General features: G+C 43.6%; 1 protein-coding gene across 3 annotated transcripts in view; it reads left to right on the plus strand.

Moving 5' to 3' along the window:
• The window catches only part of PRKCQ (protein kinase C theta), a 60,699-nt gene extending 36,124 nt beyond the window's left edge, over positions 1 to 24,575 (plus strand). For all 3 annotated transcript variants that reach the window (XM_017807822.1, XM_017807824.1, XM_017807823.1), the window contains 7 exons: positions 2,407 to 2,580; positions 12,087 to 12,178; positions 15,159 to 15,221; positions 18,773 to 18,911; positions 22,093 to 22,281; positions 22,359 to 22,487; positions 23,121 to 24,575. In XM_017807822.1, coding sequence (XP_017663311.1) covers positions 2,407 to 2,580; positions 12,087 to 12,178; positions 15,159 to 15,221; positions 18,773 to 18,911; positions 22,093 to 22,281; positions 22,359 to 22,487; positions 23,121 to 23,276 — 942 coding nt within the window. In that variant the 3' untranslated portion in view covers positions 23,277 to 24,575. The remainder of the gene's footprint in view (positions 1 to 2,406; positions 2,581 to 12,086; positions 12,179 to 15,158; positions 15,222 to 18,772; positions 18,912 to 22,092; positions 22,282 to 22,358; positions 22,488 to 23,120) is intronic.
• The last annotated feature ends 1,424 nt before the right edge of the window (positions 24,576 to 25,999 follow it).

The following is a 25,999-nucleotide window of genomic DNA, read 5'->3' on the forward strand; positions in this document are numbered from 1 at the left end:
TTGCTTAAGACAAAGATCTTCTCCCTGTCCCATTAGTTACTGTCCCATGATTGCCCATGACAGGAGAGGAAATCCCCAAGTAAATCTGAAACTTCCCCTTCTCTGTGGGTTAATGGCTCCTGTGCATCCACAGAAAGCTGGTGGGAAAGATCTCAGTGCTGTCCCCCTTCCTGCAGCTACTTCTGCCAGCTCAGTGAGCAAACTCAGAGGGAGATGGAAGCATTAGCTGACAGGCTGAGGGTTTATCCTCTCTGGTCTCCAGAGCAGCAGGTCCCCAGCTGGGAACAATAACTGCTCTTTCCCAGCTCCGATCTGTGCTGGAGCGTGAAGCAATTTTTACAACAGCCAAGAATTTGTGCTTTAGAAACAAGAACCACCTGTTTTCAGCAGATACATTAATCTTGATGAATTATGGACTGCTCCTCCTTTTTGCAGATATTCCCTGGAAGGGGACTCACGTTATTCAGCGCCAGCACAGAGCTGCAAAAAGCAATTTCAGGGGAACTCATTATTGTATTTTCACAGCCAGTAAGGAAAAGGAGTATCATTATGTATCACATTGCTCACATCCCACATCTTTGCAAGGTGGAAGCTGTGCTTTAAACAAAGAGCTGCTTTTTGCCTGCTAAGTGATCTGGAGCAATTCCTGCAGCCATTTCTTAAACTGGGAAAATATCTCCTGTGTTGGCTTTTCACACTTGAAAATCATAGACACATAGAATGGTTTGGGTTGGAGGGGATATTAAAGACCATTTAACTCCAACCCCCTTGCCATGGGCAGGGACACTTTCCACTAGAAGGTGTCGTGTCTACAGTTTGCATGGGAAGCAGAGCCGAGGCATCTCAGAGCTAAGCCAGAATACCCCAAACCCCACAGCCCAGATTAACTTGGACTCAAGAGAAGAGAAGTCATAGAAACATTTTTATTGGAAGGAAGGGACCTCTGGAGATCCTCTAATCCAAACCACTGCTCCACACAGGTCTAATGAGATGAGGTTGCTCAGGTGTTTGTCTAGTCCAGTTTGAATACCTCCACTGAAGTAGATTCTGTACCTTGTTTTAGCCCTCATACTAACATGGACTCTCCAAGCCTGCAAGCATCTGTGTCTCCCTGCAGTGCACCATGTGGGTGTGCAGAGGATGGGCTATTTCATGCCTTTCTGCAACAAAACTCACCCACGAGTTTCCTGTGTAGGTGTCGCTCCTGGTGCCCTCATTTGCTTGGAGCGAGATTCACTTCCCCATAGAGGGGACAGGGCGTGCAGATCTCAGTGCCTGGGAGGTCTCCCCAGCTCTGCGTGGACCAGGGAGGTTGAGGACCAGATCCACAGCCTCTGCATGAGGTCTAGCATTGCCTACCTGCCCCTTGGAAGTCACAGCACACGTCACAGCTGTGGCGTGTTCCCCAGTTTCCCCACGGCAGCAGTGCCCTGCACAAAAACGAGGGTAAAAAGGGTGCCTGCAGCATCAGCACTGTTGGCATTTCTGGTCATTCACTGCACAGACAGAGGGAGGCTCTAGGCTCTACTCTCTGTCTGGTGCTACAAAGTGAAATGCAGCAGTAGCCAAAAGGGTAAATAAAACTTTTGTCAGGGCTAGAACATGTCTGAGCTTACTCAGTAAATAGTGTCTGGTAGAGAACTTCAAAGACCTCTTTGATGAATCTTACATATTTATTTAGTCTATGGAAACAGTGTTGACAGGCTGTTAGTGTGAAGATCAGGACTGGCACTGCCTTCCAAGGTAGACTTCTTTGCTCTGTGGTCTCTAGAAAACACTTTGCTGCTGCTCCATGTCTCATTTTCACTGTCTACAAAAATAGATGGAGGTTGTAACTCCTCTGGGATGTATTTTCCCATTCTTAGAGAACTCCTGCAGCAGCATGGGGGACCCAACCTGTTTGCTCAGACCTGCTAACTGGGAGGAAGGGGAGAAAGCCACATCTGATATAGATCAGTCTAACCACTAGTGGACATTAATTTCCACCTGCTGAGGATCTGGTGCAGGACATTTGCATTTCAAATGGTGACAAAGCAATACTCTGTTTTGTTATTTGAAGTCAGAAAACAGGAAATGTGTCTCTGGAGCATTTGCATGAGGATGGTTTCTGTTATCAGAAGTGGCTCTCTGGTATGTCCTGTCCATACAGGCATGTAGGACCCTGCTTTTGTAATCACCAAGAACTTCTCATCCCTTCCCAGGGCTCAACTTCACAAAACTATTCTGGGTGTGGGGAACAAACTCAAAGTCTACAAAATCTTAATGGCAGAACTGGGCCTTAAACATCAGGTTTTTTAAGGTCTACCCTGGTGAATTCCCCAGAGCTCAGCTCCCACCCTCAGATGGTTGTGTTGCCTGCTCTGAGAGGACACAAACACTCCTGCTGAGCAGCTGTTTCCACCCTAGGTGTTCCTTGCTGAGCTGAAGAGCACAGACCAGTATTTTGCCGTGAAAGCCCTGAAGAAGGACGTGGTGCTGATGGATGATGACGTTGAATGTACGATGGTGGAGAAGAGAGTCCTCTCCTTAGCTTGGGAACACCCATTCCTGACTCACGTCTTCTGCACGTTCCAGACCAAGGTAAGACATGGATCTGTCACCTTCCTCCGTGAGCTGAGGGTGCTTTACTGCAGTACAGATACTTGGTGAAGGGCTTAAGTCTGCCGGATGTTAGGGAACAGTTTGACCATGAAGTGGTGCTCAGGGAAGGGATCTTCAGGTTAAGCACTTGGGAAGTGGCTCCAGAAATTTAATCTGCCTTTCCGTATGAACCTGGGAATGGGATAGAGCATCCAAGGCTGACTGAGGTATGCAGAGACCTGCTATTAAAATCTGCATCCTGGTACCCTGGGCTGAGGATGTTCAAAGGCCACATCCACAGCCAGAGTAAAGATGTGCCCACCCTGGACCTCTTGGACCATGAAGCATTATGCTGCAACAACAAGCCTGAATCAAAGCAAACTCAAGAAACTCTGGTTGTGGAGAATAAACACGCTGTCATTTACTTCTTTGCCCCAGTAACAGGTAAATTGCACCAGACACTGGTGATGGAGGCTGCAGTTCAGAGGGGCAGCACAAAGCATCACCTGAAAACCTGCTTAGGACTCCAAACCAAAACTGAGGTGACATTTAAGTAATGTGTATATATCTTCGTGGCTCTACTTGCCAACAAACCACCAACTGATCAGCTTTCCAGAGCTTTTCCTCCAGCCACAACCAATCATCTTAACACCAAAGCATACACAAGGCACAGAAAGAAATGGTGGAATTTTGAGAGGTTGTCTTGTCTGTTCAACCTACTCAAACCACTCCTGAAAGATGATTGATGTCTCTTAGCTCAAATTCAGAGCAGTGTCACCTGGCTGCCTGTCCAGGGTTTTGTTAGGATGTTCCCAGTCCCTTCTCAGCCCCAGGATGCTCCCAGTCCCTGCTCAGCCCCAGGATTTAGTGGCACAAATCACTGCTCAGAGTGAGGTTAAGACCTGCTCAGCAAGAGGCTCGCTGCTTCTGCAGGGTGAGGAGAAACAAATATAACCTCTGTGATACATCCCAGTCATCTGTGGAGTGTGGCACCTGTTTGAAGACAGATTAAATACATAACAGGGAATGTCTGGGAGCTGCTGTAGGGGATGTGACACTGATCCCAGACATTAATGTTTAACCCCTTTGGGGCTGACAGGATGGTATGCCCTGGGAATGGATCCTTGCCTGGCAAGGAAAGGAATTAATTCATTATTTGGAGGAGCTAGATTTCAGAGGAAAATATAAATGACACAATTCCAAAAGCAGAGAAAATCAAGATTTAATGAGAGAGATAAAATATTCACAACAGTCACAGCTCTGTGAGGGAGCATTTATTCCAGGGAATGCTGCTTGTGCTGCCTGTATCTCCAGAGGGATGCTGGCTGATGCCAGCGTCTGACTGGCACACAGCAGCTGAACCATGTTGTCTGTGCTCCAGCCTGGTCTATCCTTGGTCTGGAAACTGGAGGTCAGGTTCAGGATGGATAAAGCAGTGATAATCTGCAGCTCTGATTTCAGGCAGTGCATGCATGGAAGGGTCCACTTTCCTCATAAGTCCATAGCAAAAAGGTGAGAGACCCAATGGTGTCGTGCAAAGAGCCAGGTGGGATTTTCTGACCCTTTAAGAGGAGTGCTTCCAGCCATGGCTGAGGAAAGGGAATCTTGCAGGATGGGAAAGCAATGAGTGCCTGAAAAAACTGTAGGTTCCAGGCTCAAAAACCAAATGATCTCTTCCTTCAGTGTCTTGTGGGCAGCACCACAGTACTGCCCTCCTGTCCTACAGAAAGAATCTCCATCTATCTCATTCCAACCCTTTATTCCATTCTAAGGTTATGTAATCTCTCCATCTTGCCCTCAAGTTCACAGACAGAGAAGCTGGAATGTGGCTGCCCAGGCCAAAGCTGCTCTGGGCTGTGATTGATTTTTAGCTCATGTTTTTCTCCTCTGACCTTTGCAAGCCAAGCAGCAATTACTCAATGTGGGAGAGTCACCCAGAGCAGGAGATCTGAGACAAGCCATGGATGGGCTTTCACAGCCCAAAGGGACAGCATGGCTCAGTCAGAATACCTTTTATAGCAATAATTTTAGAATCATAGAATGCTTTGGGTTGAAAGGGACCTTAAAAATCATCCAGGTCCAACCCCCCTGCCATGGACAGAAGCCAGGGCACTGCTGTGTAGAGTCCCTGTCTGGACTTCAATATTAAAAACGTGAATTTTTAATTAAAAAAATTATATTTCTTGGTTTTAAGGTTTCACTGGATAGAAGAGTAGTTTCAAACAGAAATACATGTGTTGATGCATTTGTGAATCCTTAATGCTTTGGCTTACCTGAGCTGCTTCAGGTATTGAGTGCCCTGGCAAAGGACAGTAAAAAAAGAATATTCCTACACTGAAACAAGGGCCTTGGGAGTCCACATGTCTCCAGAGGGGAAGAAAGAAGTCCTATAATCTGTGGACAGTTCTCGGAGCTCTGGGATAAGTTTCAGTGAGGTAATCAGTGAACACTCAAATATATAAAGCTTGACAGCCCTTCAGACAGGTTTTAGTAGGCATCTAATGCTCCTCTTTATTCCTGCTGAGGCTGAATGATCAGTGCTTCAAAACTCAGAATACTTGTCTTGTTTTGCTACATGAGAACAAATGCAAGCCCAGGGTGGTTGGGTTTTTTTCCCCCAATCTTTTTTGAATCTGACTGTTTTATTTTACTGCAGTCATCTTTGTATCCAGATATTCAGCTGACATAATTATATGGTGTGAATTTCAACAATAAGCTCAGGGAGCTACTCTGTTGTATTAGATTTAAAGGGATGCTGTTGTGTTAAAGAGGAGGAAGAACATGTTTATAATTCTATGAAGTCCCAAAATTAGTAATGCCAAAACAGTGATTGGCATCCCAGTGCTTATGTTTTATTCTTCTTTTTTGCATCTCACTGATCTTCTGCAATAAAAATAGGCTTTCCCTTTTTGAAAGTCACTTTTATTTCTGTTTCTTTACTTCACTGACCAAGTTTTATCAACACTCTTTACCTAAATGCAAATTAAATCTTGAGGCATTTTGACTTGTAGCACAAAATAGCAACAAAGACTATTTCAACCCAAAAGAGAAGTAATCTTTATTGCAATTTAACAGCAAATATTACAGAAACGTTTATTTTCTGCTTTACTGGTGTGTTATATCTTTTCAAAGTCCTGATGATGAGCCATTTTTACATGCTCTGTTGCTTCTACGTGCTTAGCACTGACTTTAAAGTCTCTTACATTGGCAGCAAGGAGAAATGGATTATAAACAGGGAGTGTGGTCCTAATTAAAAATTCTTAGGCTCTAAAGCGTTTTCTATGGGTATCATCAGGAGATTTCTCATTTAAATGTCTCCTCAGGGAATACTGCAATTCCTGCAAAATTTTTCCAAGTGCAATTTGAGTTTTCTTTTCTCTCTGACCTGCTGCTGAGGGACAGGGCTGAATTATCTGACCTGCATCAGAGTGTGTGGTTTGGCACATCTGTGTTTCACACCCACTGGATGTTCAGCTCCACTGCCTGGTTGTGCCATAGACCTTCTGAACAGCTCTGGGTCAGGCCCACATGCCCTTCCCAGGGAATGCATGGTCCTCTCTGACTACAGTACAACCTAAATAAGGTGTGCTGGTCACGAAACAAGGTGTCCTGGGAGGTCAGACCAGATGTCTTTCTAGCCAGCATCCTAATTTTGTCATTGATGAGGGAGGAAGGCTGAAAAATAGAGTAGAGGGCATCACAGTAAATTTTTTCCTTGTAGAAACCATCCTTTTCCCATGTGCAAACCATCCCAAACCTTGGTGTGCAGCCATTTGGGAGACACAATCCCGAAGCTACAAGGTCCATAGATCTTCTCCGGGTTTTTTGGGGGGGATGGATCAGCTTGGAAACATCTGTCCATCCTCCTAGTATTTGGAGTATTTTGAGCTTGGAAAAATCTGATTCAAGGCTAGTTGGCCATATGTGAACCAGCTAATGGGAAAGCTGGGAATGAATTGGGGTGTTTAGGGAAGCTTTGAGGATTTTGCCTCTTGCAAGCAGCAGGCAGGAAAACTGGCAAGGTCTCCTTCAATCCTGGCCAAAATTTCAACATGGTTTAGCAGAAATAGCAGCATCTCAGCAGAGCTTTGGGACTCAAACAAGGTTGTGCCAGAGAAGGTGTGAGCAGCTGTAATTATAACATCAAATATATGAACTTTTAGCAAGACACTTCTGGGTGGTGTCAGCCCGTATGCTGTGAACAGGGGGAGTGTATTGGCCAGGAAAAGAGGAGGACAGATCACAAGTGTGGGTTTTTTAAGTGATAGATGATTGACATATTCAATACAGATATTCTCTTTGCCTTCCCATTGTCCAACCTGAGGAAAATCAGCCCAAAATGCATAAAGCTTTGCATGAGATTTTTAAAAATCTACAGTGTAGCTGCTTTTTATCCTGAAAAAAGAAATTACTTCTTAAAATAAAAATATTAAATTTTTTTGCCTATTTTCAGCTAATAAAATATTTATGTTTCACTAGTTTGACTCCTTTTTGTTAAGTTTTTGTTCTGGTGGTTTTTTTATCTGTAAATCTTCACAAAATCTTATCCTAGCCTTGAGAAAATTAGTCTTTTTTCAATATACCATCCAATACTGATGGGAAAGCCACTTTCTCTTGCAAGACAGAGCTGATAGTAACTCAGCTTACCAGTGAGGGATGTCTGCTCTGAGCTGTGATGAAGGTCTTGGGATCTCAGAACTCAGGTGAAAGGAGCTATTGCCAGCCATGTATGCACCTTTATCTATACATATGTATTCCACATATGTGTGTAAAAATATATTCATATGCTTTGTACCAGGTACATGGGCACACAACACTAAGCATCCCAAATGAGCAGTTAACCAGGCAGTTAAAAATGCTGACAGTGCAAAGATTAGAAGAAATAAACAGTGAGATCAGGGACTGGATTGAATTATTTGACAGCTTTAAGAAATGCTGCCATCTCCAGAAGATGGACTGATATCACACAAGAGGGGGGAAAAAAGTCTTCGAACTAGAGAACAAAAGTAAACCTGGGGGTGTTTTGGTGCAAATACCAAAAAATTAGAAATGTAGGTGAACTTCTATGGTCACCTACTAGCAAGGAGTAACCCTGTGTTTACTGTTCCTCATGGGAGTAGAAAACATCGCCTGCTTTTCCACCAGATGGGATGCTGTGATGGGATTGCAAAACACTCTGAGTGGTGTGGTGGAAAAGGCTGAGAGGCCTTTGACTCCCACCTATGGATGAAGTAAAATAAATCCAAAGCTTGGATAAGAACCCAGACTGGGCTGAGCTGAGCTGCATGAAAAGCTGAGACAAGAGGCAGCTGCAGGAATTGAATCATAGAATCATAGAATGGTCTGGGTTTGAAGGGACCTTAAAGAACACTGTATCATGTCAAACCTTTCTCTTGGCCAGGACTGACCTAATTCAGTGGAATGGAGCAGGATTAGGTCACTTAATATGGAACCTTCTCCACATGAAGCCATGCTCTAAATTAGAGTAAAGCCACGCTGTCCTGCAGCATTAATTATTCTGATATTCAACCTCCTGGAAGCCCTGGGAAGAAGAATTTTCTCTCTTCAGTAAATCGTGTTAAATTGTGTATTTGTATGGATGCAAGTGCTTTCAAATGCGAAGAAAACAAAATCTGAAAATCTCCGCAGAAAAGTGCTCTGGAGGGCTCCCAGCTGGTTTGAGGATTTTAAGAGCCTGTTAAAGGATGTACCTTCAAAAGATCAATTTAAATACTGCCTGCTTTCTACTCATTGTTTATAAAGCTGGAAGCATCTCTGATAGTGACTATTCATTCTCACAGCAGTTGAACGCAGAACAGAAGCAGGCTGGATTAACTCCATCCCTGCCATGTCCTGGAGAGTGAGGGAACAGATGGCTCTGTGGAGAGGAGCTCAGCTCAGCACAGGTGCTGAGGGGCTGATGGGGCAGGGACTTGAGTTCTTGCAGTAATCAAAGCTTTCAGCACCTGGCAGGACTGACTAGATGAGGGAACTGCATTATTTTTTGCACGTCTATGTCTGTGTGTTGTACAACATCATGTTGTGTGGTTCTGCTGCTGTAGGAGCAACACTTCATCCTCCCACAAAAAGGTTTGTCATGTTCCCTGTACTGCAATGGAGAAGGCCCCTGGAAGATGGTCTGGAAGTAGAGAATGGCTGATATACGGATGTTCTTATCCACATGGATGTGCCAATTGGTTTAAGAAGCGTTGGGTCAACACACACAGGCACACGGTGGGATTCCTGAGGTTATCCTGTGCAGGGGCAGGAGTTGGACATCAATGACCTTATGGGTACTCAGGATTTCTATGATTCTATGTTTCTATAACTACCCTGGGACAATATCCATCCCTGAATGCAGGAAGTGCCTTTATAGTCCTCCTCGAGCTCTGTGGTTGTAAAAGATGGTCCCAAGCTCTGCTGAGAGACCAGACTTTTTCCGTTCTGCTGTGTGAGTCTGGAACCATGGCCAGAAGTTTGGCTTGAGAATTTGCTACCTGGGGATGCTCCCACAGGTGACCAGGATGTCATCTGTCACACATCTGCAAGGGAGAGAGGCAGGAAATTCTTTCCAAGCCTCCTTCAGAGCTTTGTAGGTCTCACCACTGAGGAGCAACATTCCTGTTTGTTTGGCATTCCAGTCATGCCATCCCAGCTGCCATGTCTGAGAATCATGGAATCATAGAATGGTTTGGTTTAGAAGGGACCTTTAAAGGTCATCTAGTCCAACCCCCCTAGAATGAGCAGGGGCATTTTCAACTACATAACACCCACTTAACCCCCTCTGACGTGCCCCAGGTGCTGACAGACTTCAGAGCCTGGCAGTAGCAGGCAGAAGCCATCAGACAGCTTTTCCAGGACAAGAGGAAGTATAGGTTGGAGCCTGTCTGCAAACACGTCCCCTGTGCCACTCTAACCCTTTAACCTCTGTTGAGTAACACTGTTGAGTTTTCAGTGGTTTCAAGTATGGGTCTTGCCACTTCCCATTTTTAGTGTGTTCTGTGGCTCTGTAGATCTCAGGCTTTGGAAGCTGACTCCAATAACTTGTTGCAGTTTGCTTGAGATCAGCCCTAAGTGCGTCATGATGAGTAGGAAGGTGTAATCAAGCAGGGCAGTTTTTCTCCATGACCCATTCCAGGTAACTGCCCTTTGCAAGAAGCAAGGGGAACATCCAAGCCCCAGAGCAAAAAAGTCAGAGTGATGCCATCTCTCTTTCCAACAGTGTTTATGTACCACTGTACAGCACCTGGTAGGCCACAGACTGCAGTGCTAATCATGCCTGAGTTTGTCTGCAACTTTACAGCTTAAGGCAGTTGAGCAACAGAGTTCATATATTTGGATGTAAATTAATCTGAGAGGTGGGCAACCCCTTTCCTTGGCTGGCAGAAGGGTGCTGACAAAGTCCCCAGTTTCAAGTTGGAGTCCTTGATTCAATTAAACAGGTACATCATATGGTTGCTCAAATCCATGAGCAAACAGAGCACGATTGCTTGTTCTGCTGAATAAACTTGGGCTTCAACTTGCACTTTAAGATGCGTGGTAAGGTGTAGCCAAAATTAGTGGACTTTCCAGGGAAACCCAAGGGTTTTCTGCTTCCCAATCCACAAAAGCTGAATCTGGCCCATCTGAGGACCCATCAGGTTTGTTCTGTCCCAGTGTGACACATGTGGCTGCTGGTGTGTTGGTGGCTAAACCTCATCACCTCCCTGTGTGCCTTCACGAAGAGCATCTGTTCAAGTATTTTCCTTGAGGGGCTCCTGAGCTCACATTGTTTCCAAGATTTATGCATTTCTCCACTAAATTACCCATCTCCATTTGGCCCTTTTACTTGCTTAAACTGATTTACGTGCGTAGCCCTCTACAGATGCAAGACCTTCAAACTGAAAACCTGCACCCATTTGGTTTAGTGATAAAATTTGTATTCTTTCCCCAGGAGGCCAAATCTGGCCTTGTGCTTGTTGGATGACAGGTGGGGTTTCCAATGAAACATCCATTTAAATAAGAGTGCTGTAATTAAAAGGATCTGGCTAAAGAAATTTCACAAATTAGAGCAGACAGCTGTTGTTTGAAAGGAACAAGCACTGTTGGGGTTTTTTAAAATAGCCAGCTCTTGGCTGGCTGCCAGAGATACTTATATTAGATCTTATGGATAAAAATCTTCAACTGTTAAAAATGTAAGTGAAAAGAACTCTATTCCCCCCCCCCAGAAAAAATGTGATGGACAATAGCCAACACAGGAAAGGTATTCATAAACTTTATAGCACAGCCTAGAGATGACTGACTTCAGGTGTGTAGGGAACAGAGGGAGGCTTTTGAGAAATAAAAATACTGCATCCATTTTATTTTATTCCTGCATTTATGCACAAAAGGTGAGATTACAAAAACAGAAGTTTGGACTGAGAGCGTAACTCAGTGCACGGATACCCTTCTTCCAGGAAAAGGTGCCTCTCCTGCTTTGTAGGTACAATTCAGCGTGGAAGGGATCAGTCTCAACCAGCTTCCACCTTCTGCAGGGGTCTGGTGGTGAAGTTTTGGCTGGTGAAGCTGTGAGAGGATCAGTGTCATGTACATGAGCAACCTGGTCTAGTGGAAGGTGTTCCTGCTCATGGCAAGGGGTTGGAACTGAGTGGTCTTTGAGGTCTCTTTCAACCCAAACCATTCTGTGGCTCTATGATTCTACATCAAGGATTGAAAAGGAAACCTTGGTGATCAGTTCTGTTCGTTACCCAATATTCAATTCCATTATTTTTATGTAGCAGGAGAAGGGCTTTCCACTGCCCTCATCAAGCAGCTGATGCTTGCATTCAACTGGAGACAAACACTGGACGTTCTTCCAGGCTTCTCTGACATGCAGGCAGTCAGTGGGTATCCAGAAATATGACTAATTCATGAATCTTCCCACCAGCAAGTTACATCTTGCCCTGTTCAATAGAGCAGCTTTCAGGCATGTGCTTAAAACAAATTGCTGCATCTGGCCAATTTCTCTGAGAACTTGAAAAAGTCAGACCCGTGTGCCTCCACAGAAGATGTGCAGGAATTCGGGTGTCAACAGCTTGAGATCACGCCACTGGATGGATAATGCTCTGGGATGGGGACCAGAAGAGACCTAGTATTGACTTTTGCCTCTTCTACTAGTCCCTCTAGGAAGCTTATCCATCTGTCCTTCTGTTACATAGGCACTGTAGAGTTACTCATCCCCTTCTAGTGAGCCTGGAGGTCTGATGGTAAAAATTAACGGCATCAGCTGGTTGTTAAGTGCATTTGCAATGTTTGCTAATGGTGTTTATACAAATCAGAGCAGAGAGAGTGAGTATGGGCTTAGGAAACAAAGAGGAGAAATGAGGAATCTAAAAAAGAAACTGCTTTCTTTCCAAAACCCTCACAGTAATCTTTTCCTTCCTCTTTTTGAGTACTTTCTAAGGGGTTTGTTGTTCAGGGTTTTTTTTATACTTTTACTTTGCCCTTTCCTCCATCCTTATTTATTCTCATTTTGTCTCATTCTCTAGGAAAACCTCTTTTTTGTGATGGAATACCTCAATGGAGGAGACCTTATGTTCCACATCCAGAGTTGCCATAAGTTTGACCTTCCAAGAGCAACGTAAGATATTGTTATTATTATTGTTGTTGTTATTATTATTATTATTGCCTCTGGGCTTGCAGGTTGCCCACATGAGAGAAGCAAAGGCAGCAGACACCTGGGAACTTGATTTTATTCCCAGCTCTGCTTCTGTCCTGTAGGGGAAACATTGGGCAAGTCATTTGACCTCTCTTCACCTTACCCAGCTGCAAAGTGAGGATAACGCTTGTGCTGGAAACCGAATCACTCTCTATCCCAGCTCTCTCCAAACTGAACAAAATAGACATGCAAGTTGTCAGCCCTCCTCGGTGAAGGACTTGGAGCAAATCACTTCCTCCCCCTGTCCTCTTTCCCCTCCCACAGAAGGCTTTTGGAGCCCATTCACGCAGTTGATTTTAGTCAGATGTGAACTTACTTTACACTCTTGGTCAACCAGGAAGGTTTTTCTGTCTGGAAGTGTTGCAGAGGCTACTACACCCTCATCAGCTTTGTGTCTGCCTACAGTCTTAATCTTTAGCCTGAAAACCAGGAATCTCCTTTTAGCCTGTGACCTGCCTCCTGTATTTTGCACTGTCCTCAGCACAGTCCCACACAGGTTTGTTCAGAGCCAAGAGCTGAGCTGGAGGGAAGCTGTCCCTTAGGCTGCCCTTCTTGATGGATTAGTCCCCTTCCCAGGCTTCAGTCCCTCACTCAGATCAGGGCTTCAGAGGCACCAGCCAGTCCAGCTGTGACTTCACCTCTGGAGGTGTGTCCACTGTATATAAACAGCCCCAAACCTGCCTCAGATCTTCAGAATCAGAATCACAGAACATCCTGAGTTGGAAGGACCCACAATGACTATCGAGTCCAACTCTTAAGTGAATGGCCTGTGTGGGGATCAAACCCACAATCTTGGTGTTATTAGCACCATGCTCTAACCAACTGAGCTAATCTCAGGGTTTTACTTACATTTTCTATGGATGAGGATCGTGTTAAAACAACCTACAACTGTCTGCTGTGAGTTGCAGCAGCCCTGGGGTCTCTCTGTTGCACTCTTTGAGCTCTTGCTCAGCCCATAATCAGAGGTCCCAATAATGACATCATGGACCCAACCTCTGCTCCAGATTTACCACCATCAAAGAAATCCAAGAAAGGCATTTTCAGCTGTCTATGGAACCAAATATCTTGTTCTTTACAGCACTGGGTGGCCTGTAGCCAAGCTGCAGGACCTGCTTAAGCTGAAGTTCCCAGTCCAGTGATCAGAGGTGAAGCTGTTATTTGTTAGAAGTAATGGGATTTTCCCTTTTTCCCTTTAAAGTTCAAGGGGGTAGGGGGAAAGAGATAAAACCTATCAGAAGTACAAAAGGTAAATTTAAACAAAAAATTAATATACCAACAGAGAATTAAAAATTTATTTAGCTTTGATTAAAGCAAATAGAAGAATTAGAAAAAATGAAATGTGCTTTTAATCCTTCTGCAAACAATAGGTATTTTGAAAGTCAATATTGAAACCACTATAGGGATTAATTTTTATGTAATAATTTAATTTAAAAAAAAAACCAGAGTGTCATTTAAATAAATGTTTGATGATTTTTTTTCAAAAGCATTTGAATATTCAGAATTAAGGACCAATGCACTGAAGACTGAGCGAGCAGAGCTGTGCCACACTGGAGGGAAATATGATTCTCTGGTTGCATTGCCTTCTGGGAGGGCTTTTTCATTTTTCACACCGATGCTACCTCTTTGCAGCAGGATGTGGTGATGTCCTTTGGGTAAAATGTGTGGAGAACAAAGGCCTCAATTTAGAAAAAAACTCCAGAGAAAGGTCACCAAGCTGCTAGTTCATATAATGGACAAGCTGTCAAAATTAGGAAAAAATTCTTCTCTGAATGGGTGGTCAGTCGCTGGAGCAGGTTGCCCAGGGAAGTGGTGGAATCACCACCCCTGGAAGTGTTCAAAAAACGCAAGGATGTGGCACTTGGGGACATGGTTTAGTGGTGGCCTTGGCAGTGCTGGAGGAATGGTTGGACTCAATGATCTTAGAGGTCTTTTCCAACCTAAATCATTCTGTGAGTCAATGAAAGGCAAGTCATAAATCTGAGCAGGGAAGAGGGCAACCTAACAAGCCAAGGATTCTGTCAGATGCCCACCTCCCTGCCCCAATGCTTTTGCAGCAGCTACTCACTGTGGCAAATCAAAGCTGCTCTTCTGAGGTCTGAGGCATTCACTGTAGTTTGCAGTTTGCACTCCGGTGCAGCATGTAGGGGTAAAAAAAGGAGGAATGCCTTTAAACTGAAAGAGGGAAGGTTTAGATCAGATATTAGGTAAAACATTCTTTACTGTGAGGGTGGTGACGCCCTGGCACAGGTTGCCCAGAGAAGCTGTGGCTGCCCCATCCCTGGAAGTGTCCAAGGCCAGGTTGGGTGAGGCTTGGAGCAACGTGGCCTCGTGGAAAGTGTCCCTGCCCATGGCAGGGGGTGGAACTAGATGGTCTTTAAGGTCCCTTCCAAACCATTTTATTATTCTATGATCACTGTAACTCATTGATTAAATATGTAAATAAGGGAGAGGTACAGACATGTCTGCCTTTCTTATAGGGATCGTATTTTGAGGCAAGGCAGAGTGGGCAGTAGAAGCTCGTGGCTTTTTTCCTCCACAGCTGATCTGGAGACATTCTTTGGCCCTGAAGAAACCATTCTCAGAATCAGTTACTTAGAGAAAAATGCATCTAGCCATGCAGTGTGGCTTCCAAATCCCTGAAGATAAGTAGGCTCCACATCCCTACCATTGCCCAAAGTTGTTTCAGTGGGAATTAGGCTGCTAGCTGTGTGGCACGCTTTTGGGCATCTCACATGATCCATTAGTAAAACACAGTCACCCCAAACCTTCTAGAGACACTCCAAACCTTCTGGGAAGCTAATGAAATTTTGGTTCTTGTGGAGACAAAATTTCCCTCTTTTTGGGTCTAACTGAAAACACTTTTGGGAAGAATCCATTCTAACTTGTACCTTCTCTCACTCAGGTTTTATGCTGCTGAAATAATTTGTGGGCTTCAGTTCCTCCATTCCAAGGGCATAATATACAGGTAATTTTACTCTGTAATGTAAATAATATGCTAATATGCTAAACCTTTTCTGCTTTCCTTGCAAGCACTAATGGCAACAGAGAGCCTGTTTCTTGGATGTACTTACTGGCATTGCTTTTCTATGCAGATTTCCCTTTTACAGAATCTGGGGACTCTATTTTTAAGAGATAGAGTTAAAAAGCATTTTTGAGGCATTTTTTCAGAATTCAGTCCTGTTGCAGTTAACATTAAAACAAGGCCTTGGATGCATTTACAACAATCACCCAGTATAGGCACCCTGTTTAAGCTTTCAACATATCAAGGTATATAAGGTCAAGTCAGATATGAGAACTTTGAAATGTCTGTTGTGCTGATTACCCTGGGACAGTGGTGACAAGCTCAGCTCATGTAACAACAGCAGGGAAACAGTGATATATCTTAATTTTGGATTATTAGCAGGTGTGCTGTGCACAGTTCCACGGGGACATGGGATTCATCTCACCTACCATCATGAGTGAGTTGGCTGTCAAGTTCTTCTTGTAGTAAGCAGAGAAGAGTGGGCATTTTTGGGTTTGTCAAACCTGTGTTAGAGTGTGTACAAGAAGTGCCCGTTTCTACCAGAAATAAGGCCACAGTCTTATTTCCCATGGCCAAAAGGAGGAACTGAATTTCTGGGGAGCTCTAGTCAAGCTCATCTTCATGGCAAAATTCAGTTACTGCATTGCAGCCTTCTGTAAAAGCAGGAAACAAATAGCTTGTCACAAACAAATAAGAAAGCTCACCACAACAATGATGCCTGCTGAACCCAAAATGAGCATATTGCAATGTTTGTCATGTAGTGTGAACATCAGAACAAACGCTGAAAAGTGAATGGCTTGTTTACAATCCATTCCCCCTTTAAAACACTCTCTTTGATTCTTGTTAGTACTCACGTGGGAGCCATTTATAGTCTTTATTGACCGGTGGTGGTGGTTGCATAAACATGAGATCAATACCAGTTGCATTAATCTAAGATGATCTCTGGGGTCTCAGCAGGTTTCTGGCTCTAATTATTATTCTGAATGACTGAAGGGAAAAATTTTCCGAAGTGCCCAAACCACTTTGCCACGCCTGTCGTTTTTGCTCAGTCTTCTCAGAAAAGCTGATTAAAAAAATATCTGCAGGACATGATGAGTTTATGGCAGGACTTTTAATGTCTAAATTTTATTTATAATTCACATTTTTACTTAGAATCACTACACCGGTGCTGTGTCAGGGTTTAGGACCTGTTTCCTCCTGAAAGGAGGGGGGTGTTCGGAGTTTGGAACCTTGGGAAATGTGAGAAAATTGGGATATCTGGGCGTTGGGGAGCATGGGGATAGGAAGAAATACCTCATTCCACGGAGTCACTGTAATATTGCTTTGAGAATCAACCCTTGTGAGAAAAGGTTTAATGAGTCCTACTCCTTTTTCCTTCTTTCACTGAAGACAATGACAAGGAGGTCAGTTGAGAACTCACAGTCATCACTATCTCTGTCAGAGAGAACTAAGCACTTAGGAAAGTGAACAGAAATCATTTTTGAAACTGCATCACTTGCAATGTCGTAAGAATAATGAATCCAGCTGTTCTGTCTCATGCACCCACGTTTGGAAACGTTGGCTTAAATTTTAATGAATGAGCCGAAGTGTTTTTGGCAGAAACTTCAGTCCCTGGAGCCAATGAGTTTGTGACTCATCAAAATAATGAAAGCAAACTGTAGGTGATGGGTTTTTTGCTTTGCTTCGATCTACCAGATAAATAAAAGCAGTGCTGGCAGCTCGAGATTGATCTCAGTGGTGTAACTAAAATAAGTCATTCCAGCTGGAAATTGTGACAACATGAGTGTCTGCCACTTGGAAGGCAAATGTCTCGCTTGTCTCTATATTTCTCTTTGATTGATGACTCCCATTTTGTCTTGGGCCATATTCTGGCAGCAAGAAACAATTGCCCCATGACAACAATTTAGTGTGTAAACACCTCGATGTCCCCCACCCTGATTAGGACCTGGACAAAGAAAGACAAGGAGCTTTGCACAGAGGGAGGCTGAACACTCATCTTTCCTGCAGTTGCAGGCAATCATCTCAGGAGCATCATGCATTAGAAATCACCTTCTTTAAAGGATTCAAAACCATTTCTGAAAAAAACCCACACTGTAGAACAGTTGTCATCAGGAGAGTGGCCATACAGCAGCCTCACTCTTAGGACTCTTGCCTGAGATGTGGAAAATCATAGAATCACAAAGTGATTTGGGTTGGAAGGGACCTTAAAGATCATCTAGTTCCAACCCCCTCACCACGGACAGGGATGCCACCCACTAGATCAGACCCCACCCAACTTGACCTATTGGCCAAAATGTGTGTAGGCTGTGAATTAGCAGAGGTTGAAAAAGAACAATTATATCCAAAGTTACGAGTACAAGTAAATGTGTCTGGGTGCTTTGGGAGCCCTGAGAAGGAGCAGTGATTATAGCACAAGACAGGACGTGCAGGAATGTGTGTGCTCATAGACCAGCTGACCCAAACTCTACCTACCTCCCACGTTAAGTGCAGCATCACTGATCCAAACATCTCCCCAGGTCATTACCTCAATGAAAAGCAAAACTTTTAGGTAAGATATAAAAAAACTAACATAGAAGCCATGCCAGCCTTCCTTTCTTTCTGTCTTTTTCTTTCCTTCTTTGCAAGCTTTTCTCTCCTTTCAGAGTTTGTTCTCATGTGAGGACCTCATTGTTTTCCATCAGTGGTCATGATTCATCGGCTCACTGGCTTTCATTTCCTTCCTCTGCATTTCTGTTTTCTTCCTCTCTCTGGACTCTGCTTCCCAGAGGAGCTCAGAGCCTGGAACCTCAGACAACAGCCTGGCAGATGTGTGTGAAGGGCTTTGTAAACCCCTGGGGTTCAGATGGTGCAGCCCAGCAGTGAAAAGGTGGTGGGTGTTCACTGGGTCTGTGATTATTCTGACCCTCTGCAAGCCATGCAGGGCTTGTGTGTCTTTGTCTCTTCCAACATTTGTAGAGCCTGCACTGGGAGGGAGATCTGGCAGTAGCTTCAGAGAGAATATTGAGACTCCCAGGGAAGGAGAAAGTGGGAATTATCTGGTCACTTCTTACTCCCCTTTTCCAGGCTGTGCTAGGGCAGGAGCACCAGTTGGCACAAAACCCTTCTTAGCTTTTCCATTTTGCATCCTTGAAGGAGGCAAAGCTTTAGAAGGGGTCTTGGGTGATGTGATCCCTGGAAGTGTTCGAGGCCAGTCTGGATGGGACTTGGACTAACTTGATCTAGTGTAAGGTGTCCCTGCCCATGGCAGGGGAGTGGAACAAGATGATCTTTAAGGTCCCTTCCAACTCAAACCAGTCTGTGATTCCATGATTCTATGTCTTTTCCAGCAAGTAAATCAGTGCTGGGACAAGAGAAATTAAGAAAAGAGATCCTTAACTCTGAGAGAGCAGCTTTTCATTCATCCCTCAGCCTTCCTTTGTAGGCTAAAATAACTAAAATGACTTGTGTGTCTCTAGAACCCTTTAAAGGGGTGTCTTCTTTCTCTTTCCCTGCAGAGACTTGAAGCTGGACAACGTCCTCCTGGACAATGAGGGGCACATCAAAATTGCTGACTTCGGGATGTGCAAGGAGAACATGTTTGGAGATGCAAAAACAAGCACTTTCTGTGGGACTCCTGACTATATTGCTCCTGAGGTGGGTGTGGGGTTCAGGGGGGTCATCAGGCTGCTGTGGGACAGAGTAACATGTCTTAGGACACGACTGTTGGTCGGTGGTGGAGGCTGCAAAGAGAAATAACCTGGGTTTGAGCAGTTCCAGGCTAGAAACTGGATTTCAGTTTGACCCAGACTCTACGTTCCTGTCTGGAATTGAATATTTTTGCAGTTAATTCATTTTTTTTGTGCAAATGGGGATGGAAAACAAGTGGTGTTTTTCTTAACCCAAGAAACAGAATAGTTAATAGAAATTCAGCTTGGGCCATGGCAGGAGAAGCTCCAAGATGTAGGTCCTGCAATTCAGGGACAGAAGCAGCATGAGGAATGCTGATTGTGCCCTTTCCCTTATTTCTTTCCATTTTTAACCAGAGGGAAACTTGGGTTGGGCTTTTTTGTTGTTATTGTTTTGGTTTCGGTTTCCGTTTGTTTGGGGTTTTTTTTTTAGTTTGTTTTGGTTTGTGTTGGTTTTGGTTTGTTGTTGTTTTTTAATTATGGTATTTTGAACTAGGTCCCCCCAGAAAGGAGAAAGTACCCTTAACCAGGTGATTCACACAATAATAGATCTTACTGTGGAGAGGCTTTGACTAATTAGGTGGCAAAATTGGGGCCAAAGAAACATTTTTCAGCTCAGAGAAAAACCTACAAGTCATCCATGTCTGACATCGGCCTGAAATCCATTTATTTGCCTTTCAAGATCCTATTTTGTAATTTTAGTGTTTTCATGATGGATATTGGTACTTTTCAAATAGCTTTCAAAGCCTTTGGTGTTTTTTTTTTTCACTCCACTATAATTCATTAATCCTCTACTGTGAACTCAGGGCTCAATTCTGGCCTAGGTTACACCACTGCTGAAACTCAAGGGTCTCTTCAAATCAATTGGATTTCTATTGCCTGAGATCAGGTGTAAGTGGGCTCTGCAATCAAGCTTCAATTGGATTTTATTCCACTTCAATATGCTTTTATTTAAGAAAAAAAGAGCTATTTTTCTATCCTAAAAAATAAAAAGAGGGCCAAGTGTTGATCCATTATCTGTGGTTTTGCTTTATAGAAAAGAGAAAAACTAAAATAGCTCAGAGTTTTGTTTCTGCACCATCGTTTATTTTAGAGATTCAACGAGTGCATATAAAAACATTTTACCTCTGAATTGAAAGCAATTCTAGAGTTTATGGATCATTTCTCCTGCCAAAGGCAGGAGTGCTGGATTCTTTGTCAGTATTTTACTGCAGCTGCTACCACTGTAATTTGTTACAGCCCCAGCACCTTGGCCACAGCCAAGGAGGCTTTGGGTTAGTAGACAAACAATTTTTTTTATTTCAAAAAATATCTGACAAAAAAAAAAAAGACTTCACCTGAAATGAAACTGCTGGGTTTATTTCTTTTTTTCCCAGATAATTTCCAAGCTAATAAATCTTTTCTTTGATTTCCACAAAACATTTAATTTCAATTTCCAGACACTTTATCCTTTAGAAGGTAAAACCTTACAAAAATTATATGTCTTTTCAGGAGGAAAGATTGGGATGATTTTGTTGTAAATGATTCACAAGAAATATATTAGAGAGTCTTGCTGATTCCTTTTTTGTTTGTTTGTTTTGAGTGAAACTCTTTGTATATGTTACATCATATATTCAGATCTCTTTTTTGTCCTTTTTGCATCCCCTCCTTTGGAGACAGAAGTGTTAGTCATGAGCACTGTACATCAGATTGGATTTATACTTCTGACAATAAAGTCCTGCTTTGTTAGATGCCACAGGTACATCAGAGGGGGATATTTCTCACCTAATGTGAGGAAATTCATCTAAAAATGAAGCACTAGATGGCACTTTATAATGTTGTAGAAGGACAAACATCCCAGGAAACAAGTCATCCCTTCCTACCTCAAGTGTATAAATCAATTAAATCACCGTTTTCCCTCCATAACCATAGAAAGACTGCATTCATAAATCAATAAGACACATAATTTTTAGGCAATAAGATGATAATTTTTAAACTCTCAGCAGTTTCACCTGTACTGACCCGGAGAGTTGTTTTCAATGGTATTAAGACATCACCAGGACTTGTCATTGATACCTATCCCATAGCTACAGTATCAGGCATCCCACTGAAAAGACTAAAGATTGTGCTTTAAAGCGAACTTTTCCCCTCTACAGCTCTAAAATCCTGATAATCCTCCACATCACAGTCATCACATGACCCTTTAGAAATCTGCATTGTAAACATCTATATATGAGCAAGTTTTCTAGGCTTCTTGATAACCAAAGGAGACAAATAGGGGGTTGTATTTTACAGCAGGTAGATATTTATCTGGATGTCTAAAATTGGAATAATTCCCTTCCTTGGCTGTAAAAGGAGCTAATGGTTCAGCTCTAGGTATCTCCATAACAGATATCTAAAGGCAGGCGAGAATAATTTTGCTCCTCCAGGGAGTCTGAGAACTTGGTGATGGTCCTTGAGACCTGGGGGAGGTTGTGACTCCAGCTGACCCTCCTGGCCCTCACGCACTGGATGTAGCATTCATTTTATAACTGACACAGAAAGGCACAAACAAAGGGACTGACTGAGGGCAAATTCCCATTCCTTTACTTATGACTCAGTTTGTCTCAAGAGGGCAGATCAGCAACCAATTTCCTGTTTTTCCTGGGGAAGATTTCGCTGGGATAGATTCACACCATTTCAACTGACTGATGGTCCTGAAGTACCCTTACACTGCAGCTTTTGTAATTTAAAATTCATTTTTTTGTGAGTTGGATCCGTTCCAAAATTATAATGCCTAACCATTTGTCTTCTTGGACAGCACAAGCCTGATTTGAACCCCTGGGATAATCTGGAGAGCAGGCAAAAAAAATTAGTTGCCTCGCTTTTTATGTTTTGAGATGTCTCTGGTAGCCAAAGATTTGTTCAAGTAACTTAAGAGTTACATGCAACCTTATTTGTAGTGAGGACTGTTTTGGCTCCCAGGTGTGGCTGTGACTTGGAGCTCCTCAAACCACAGCTCCTTCACCTCTGGCAGATGTTCTGGCTCATGTAGGCAGAGGGAAGCACCTCTGCCATCCTACTCAGTGCAAAGTAGCTGTTGGAAGGTCATGGTCTGGCCGCCCTTCTGAAGCTGAAATACTCATGTCAGACATTTTCCTTCAGCCTTTGTCCCTCCTGTTTTTGGGCAGATCCTGCTGGGGCAGAAGTACAATACCTCTGTTGACTGGTGGTCCTTTGGTGTCCTCCTGTATGAGATGCTTATTGGCCAATCCCCTTTCCATGGCCAAGATGAAGAGGAGCTTTTCCAGTCTATCCGTATGGATAACCCTTTCTACCCTCGCTGGCTTGACAAGGATGCAAAGGACATTTTGGTGAAGGTAAGAATTACATATTCCACCCTGCTTAATGCTTGCATTATCAGCACAGAATTTAACCTATGGAACCAACATTCTAGCTTTTTGTGAGAGAACCTGAGAGGAGACTGGGAGCAAGAGGGAACATCCGCCAGCATGCCTTTTTCCGGGAAATCAACTGGGAAGCTTTAGAAGAAAGAAGGATGGAGCCTCCTTTCAAACCAAGAGTGGTGAGGATGCATCTTCTTCCAGTTCCATCCACCCCATGTTCTTCTAGACTATGTACTTCTAGCGGCTCAGCTGCCTGACTTGATCATCACAATACTGCTCTGTGATGGCTGTAAGCCCAGGTCTGGCATGTCCACACCTGAGAAACCATAAATTACCCATCACATTCTCAGTTACCAGAGCAGGGGGCTGGATGTCTCATAACACCTTGCCTTAACCATGTAACTTCACCCCATTCTGTAGGGATTATCTTCCATTGCACTGCAGAAGGGAAAGCAGTTCAGGTAACCAGGTGGTTGGCTAAGTTAGAATAATCCTGACTTTTAGTAACTGTCTTATTAAACTATTAAGGTCCTATAAATAACAATAATATAATTTAATTTGAAAAGAGCACCATTCTTTCACAAGTGTTATTTAATTGATGGGTCCAGTCTGATGTGTTGTAAAGCTCTAACATCCCTGCCTGGCAGAATTCATGGATCAAAGGCTCAGTGCTTCCTACATGATATTTATATTTACTAGCTCCTGACTAGATAAGCTGAGCCCATGTAAGCAGCCTGATAAGGCCAGTATCATTGTAATGAAAATCTCAATATTAGTGGTTTGACATCATTTTTTTTTTCCTTTTCTTGAAGAAATCTCCAAGTGACTGTAGCAACTTCGACAAGGAATTTCTAAATGAAAAACCTAGACTGTCCTGTGCCGACAGAGCTCTGATTAACAGCATGGACCAAAATATGTTCAGCAACTTCTCCTTCGTGAACCCTAAAATGGAGAAAATATTTTCCTGAGATCTGCCTTACTGAAGGAATTCTCTGTAATGGTTTGAGTAGCACTTTGTCAACTGAAGACTCTGCATCGTTATTTTTATCAAGAGCCCTCCAGAAAAACACACCTCAGTGAAAGTTTGTACCATGCCTGGAGGCTTCCAGCTTAGTCCAGTCTGTAGCAGATGCCAGCCACTCTTCCTTAATGATAAAGTTTCTTTGTGGTATCATTTGGTCTCTCTTCTCTCTCTTCCCAATGTTATCGAAGTTGAGAGCATCTGAAAATGAGGAGCTGCCCAAACCTGTTCCCCACTACTTGTACATGCAGCCAACGGGCTTCTATGTAAAAAAAAAATGAATATATTTGAGCTTCTGGTGATGTCAGTGCCCATTTCTGCAACTCTCACCTAGACCCACCTTCTTCTGAAGGAAAAGTGGTTTGCTCAAGGCCTGGAGGTACCTGAGAAGACTTCAGGTTGGATGATTTGTTGACCTACACACATACATGTGCAGAATTGTGCACCTGTGCACAGTTTTGGAGAAGTATTTTGTTCCCTACACACTTTAAAATACTGTTCACAAGGTGTTAGGATTCAATTTTGCTCTCCTGGGACAAAGAGACTTTGCAGGTGCCCCTTACAATATCTGTACATCTTAACTGGAGACACTGGAACTAAGGAATCAACCCCAAAGGAGGATCATTGCCACGGGAAGTGCCAAGATCAATACAGAAAACCAGTGGTTTACACTTAGCAGTAAAACAGAAAGGATGGGAAGTTGCAGAATGCCTCAAGAATCACGTTTTAAGCTTTAACTCTCCTTGCCAAAATCAGGGCAAAATCTGGACTGGGATTTCTGGGGTTTTATCCTAAAACTGCATGAGAAAAGTGGAAGATGTTTCCTCAAAAAGTTGTTTAAGCATCATAAAACTGGTGTTCCAGGCTCAGGTTTGGGGTATTTTACTTGAGAGGTACTAACCAGTCCCTGCAAAGACTGATTTGCTTTCTGTTGCTCTAAATGATGCCCCAACTCTTTGGCAGCGTGGGCACAGATCAATGAACTGCACCCAACAGTCAGAGAGCAGGACAGCACATCAGGTGAGGGTGGTCCTTGCCTTCATCTCATGACATTTTGCTGTGTGCTCTATCCCTTTACAGTCTGTGGAAAAGTAGTTGGGTTAAAAAAAAAGTCTTTTCTGTGATCCTTTTGCCATGGGATCCTTTTAAATAAAGATGCACTTTTTTCTGAAGTTGGAGAGCTGTAGAATTGCCCAGTTACTGCTTGTCACTGAGATACCACTTAAATACTGGGTCAAAATTAAGTTAAAACCTAAAAAGAGGATTCTGTAATAGCTTAGACTTAGGCAGTCACCCAGGTTGGTGTTAGGCTCTAGCTGAAGAGCAAACATTTGGAGCTTCATTGCATCAACCCCTCCAGTCCACAGAGAAGAGCAGCTCTAGAAGATGAGTTATCCCAAAATCAGGTTTGCTTCAGAAGTGCCTTTCTGACTCTGCTGGACCAGGCTGTCAACTTGGACCTCCCTACAGGATAAATGCAGCCTTGCAGGCAGTGCTGTGATATCACTGACAGCGACTGCAGGCACCAAATCCTGCAGGAACAAGAGCCGAAGTGCCTGAAGTCAACAAGAAGACCAGAGTGCCCTGGGAAAGTTTCAGTCCAGTGACTCTGATGAAATCCTTGTTTGTGCTGTATGAAACACAGGGGGCATCTGTGCTCACAGTTTGTGTAGCTGGTCATCATGTTTAATTAGAATGGTTAACATGAATTTTTTAAATGCCAGTGCTGTTTGTACAGTTTAATAGAACATTGTGTACAATTGAAAAATGGACACTGATGTGATTAAATAGGGACAAAGAACAGAGGTTCTTAGAAAAGCCATTAAAATGGTTCTGTGCTGTCTGGGGAATGTTCCCCAGGGGAATTTCAACCCATAAATACACAGGAGCAGCAAACATTTGAACAACTGCAACTGCCGCATAGAGCAGTATCTAAAAGAAAAGATTGGGCACTGTGCAAAGGTATCCAAAAAGAGAATAAAATGTTCCTTTTCACTACCAGAAGGTGACAGGTGTGTCAGTGGGGTCTGGTATCTCAAAGGGGTTTCAGAGGGGATGTGCAGATGTCGTTACTATTAGAGGGTGACTCAGGACATCTTCCTTTGATACCTGAATGAGGCTGGATCAGCCAAGTCCTGGGAGGGCCTGACTGCCCACAAGAATGTGTCCATGACTCAAGTCCATTCTGATGGAGTCTGGATGGCCTGATCCAGACTAGAGGCTGCATTTCTAGGCATTTGAAGGCTGGCAGTATCCCATGCTAAATGACTGATAGGGATGTTCCCTTTGCAACGGCGCAGCAGTTTGTGCATTGTCCCACCAATGCAGGGACACCTCAAAAGCACAGACTAAAGAAGAAGGGCGCTGAATCACCTTTTCTGGTTAAGTAACTGAAGATCACCAGGTTTTAACACCTCTCTGACCAAAGGCAAGGCTCTCTGCACTCCAGCTGTGGCCCTGTACAGCTAAAGCAGCCAAACCTAAGAGTGGCTTGTAAAGGAGCACGTTGAGTAACTGCCAAAGTTAGGCTGACTGTAGGGTTTTTGATGCAAACCACAAGAAGAAGCACCTGCTTCTCTCTGCAGGGTGTCTTCAGCTTAAAAACCAAACAAACCCACTGAGGATGGGGGAGGGAGATGGGGAGAGGTGGGTACGAACCACCACGATCGT

This window comes from Lepidothrix coronata, unplaced genomic scaffold (genome assembly GCF_001604755.1).
Source record: "Lepidothrix coronata isolate B3197 unplaced genomic scaffold, Lepidothrix_coronata-1.0 Scaffold20, whole genome shotgun sequence".
In the NCBI taxonomy this organism is placed as follows: domain Eukaryota; kingdom Metazoa; phylum Chordata; class Aves; order Passeriformes; family Pipridae; genus Lepidothrix; species Lepidothrix coronata.